At 32.5% G+C, this 2,811-nt stretch overlaps 1 protein-coding gene across 9 annotated transcripts in view; it reads left to right on the top strand.

The window, feature by feature from the left end:
• The window catches only part of RALGAPA1 (Ral GTPase activating protein, alpha subunit 1 (catalytic)), a 211,085-nt gene that overhangs the window by 162,019 nt on the left and 46,255 nt on the right, over positions 1-2,811 (top strand). For all 9 annotated transcript variants that reach the window (XM_010835311.1, XM_010835310.1, XM_010835304.1 and 6 more), the window contains one exon: positions 1,267-1,422. In XM_010835311.1, coding sequence (XP_010833613.1) covers positions 1,267-1,422 — 156 coding nt within the window. The remainder of the gene's footprint in view (positions 1-1,266; positions 1,423-2,811) is intronic.

The raw sequence follows: 2,811 nt of genomic DNA, 5'->3' as shown, positions 1-2,811 counted from the left end.
TATATCGTTAGTATACTGTATCGGTGTTTTTCTTTCTGGCTTACTTCACTCTGTATAATAGGCTCCAGTTTCATCCACCTCATTAGAACTGATTCAAATGTATTCTTTTTAATGGCTGAGTAATACTCCATTGTGTATATGTACCACAGCTTTCTTATCCATTCATCTGCTGATGGACATCTAGGTTGCTTCCATGTCCTGGCTATTAAAAACAGTGCTGTGATGAACATTGGGGTACACGTGTCTCTTTCCCTTCTGGTTTCCTCAGTGTGTATGCCCAGCAGTGGGATTGCTGGGTGATAAGTCTTTTGAACTTTTAATTGTATGAATGTATTACTTAGTTAAAAATAAATTTAAGACATTATAAATGAGGAAATCTTATGGTAATAGCATGACAGCTAACTTGTTATTTATACATTCAGCCATTAATAGGATATACTGCTAGTAGAGACATGTTCAGTTCAAATATGCAGAAATTTGCTTTTGTAAGTCTCTGCTTTGCACTTACTTATATTTTGTTTTTTACAAGCGTATACATAGCTTGTTTCTCTGAATGGAGAGATACAAGCAGTGTTTAAGTTTTAGTTTTTTCTTTACAATATTTCTTTGGTTTTTTACAATGAGCACAAGTTACTGGTCTGTGTGTTGAACAAGTCCAGGGGATATCATCCAGTGAAATGACCCTGATATTAAATATATCATACTTATAATTGGGAAAAAGAGATTTAAAAGTCTTTGCAAAGATTAATTTGAAGTTTTTTTTAAATGCATTTGAAGTGTGCGTTTTTGTATTTTTGTCCTGGGCTATGATAGGTACTAATAATTAAGAAACTAGTTTTGATGAATAAATATGTCACACCAAACTAATTATTTAATCAGATGACATTACTGGGTTTTTTTTTTTTTAACTTTTCCCCAGATCATTTCCAGTCTTGATTTTTGCCGCTTGGTTTTTCCTCTGCCCTCGGTGCCTCCCCCACAGACTTTACAGTTTAACACCTAGCAGCCTAACAAAAGATGCATAGTGCTCAGCAGTTGATTCCTTTGCTAATTAGTTCCTGCTAATTAGAGATCCTCAGATACTTAAGAAGATCTACCAGTGTATAGAATAGCTCTAACTAATAATTCTGGGACAAGCCATGGTTGGTAGTATGCAAAAGACTTCATTCCCCATATTTTTGCAAAGTGAGAGATTTGAGTCTTTTTCCGTAGTGAGTTTAGTTTGGTTTTGTTAATAAACATTTTGTGTCTTTTCATTGCTTCTAGGTAAATCTTACAAACCATTGTGGTTTCATGGGAGGACTACAAAAAAATAAAAGCACTGGATTGACCACACCATATTTTGCTACCTCTACAGTTGAAGTAATATTTCACGTGTCAACAAGAATGCCTTCGGATTCTGATGACTCTTTGACCAAAAAAGTAAGTGCTAAGGAAAAAAGTGCTCAGAGTTAGAATCTTAGAAAAATATGTAAGCAAGTAATCTAATTGATTAAGAGCTATTTCTGAGTAGTCTGTTCTTCACCTAGTACTGTCTTGAGGAACAGTATTGTTGCAGAGTAAACTGTTTTCCTTAATGATATGATTGAAGGTTATAGTCTTAAAAAAGCATTTGCCTTCAAGAAAATGGGCATTTGACAAATTGAAAAACTACTGTATATGTTCAGATTGGTGAAATTATAATTCACGTCCCCACACAGAGATGGGTATAACATTTATATTGATTAAGGGAAAGGGAAAAAAATGAAAATGTAAATTATTATAAAGCATTTAAAATGTGCAATATTGTAAAGTTTAAAAATAAAATAAAATTTAAAAAAATAGAAATAAAATATGCTTTATAATAAATTTTAACTAAAATTAATATAGCAGATAAAATAAGTCTTAATTCATTAAAATAGATTTTACTGCCTTAGAATTTATGGGAGGTATAGTGAAATGGTTTTAATGGCCCATGTCTTTTAAAACCTACACCACCATTTTGCTGTAGCTGATGCCAGCATTCAAAAATCATTTTAGTGACTACAGACATATCCTGGAATAAAGTTGTGTGTGCTCAGTCCATGTTTGGTGTTTTTAGTGAGAAACATAATTTTCAAGTGAAACCTTGTCCACCATTTCTTTTATCTTCTTTTTTTCCTATACCTCAGTTTATTCAAAACCACTGCTGAATGTAACCTGCTTCATATAGCAAATCATTTTACTCAATACTCTTAATGTTACTTAATATCAGAGCTCATAACAGTTCATTAAAACCTATGAAAACAGTTTCATACTTATACTGTTTTGAAAAGGAACTTCAGAATTCCTCTTAAATACTTTATAAAATTGAATTAATACCCTTGATGTTTTTTGTTTACATTTTAGAGTACTGTTGGAAATTACCTACTAAATGGGTAATGTTTAGAATAACTAATATATGAATGCTAATTAGATTGGAATGAATAGTAAAGGTATAGGTAATTGATGTGTAGGAAGGTAAGTATATTTAGTCACAGATTTTCTATAGAATATCTTAGCATATAGTTTTTAGTTATACAGAATGAGACATAAATACTGACAAGAAAATGGTAAAGATTTGGGTTGGCGTAAAACTTCAGTTATGCACTTTCTTCCATCTTCTCATTTTAAATCTGTATGAAAATAAGCCATAGCATCCAGTCCCACCACTTCATGGGAAATAGATGGGGAAACAGTGGAAACAGTGTCAGACTTTACTTTTCTGGGCTCCAAAATCACTACAGATGGTGACTGCAGCCATGAAATTAAAAGACGCTTACTCCTTGGAAGGAAAGTTATGACCAACCTAGA

The sequence above is a fragment of the Bison bison genome, unplaced genomic scaffold (genome assembly GCF_000754665.1).
Source record: "Bison bison bison isolate TAMUID 2011002044 unplaced genomic scaffold, Bison_UMD1.0 scf7180017864041, whole genome shotgun sequence".
In the NCBI taxonomy this organism is placed as follows: Eukaryota; Metazoa; Chordata; class Mammalia; order Artiodactyla; family Bovidae; genus Bison; species Bison bison.
Note: the sequence above shows the minus strand (reverse complement) of the source record. Positions and strands in the feature narration are given on the sequence as shown.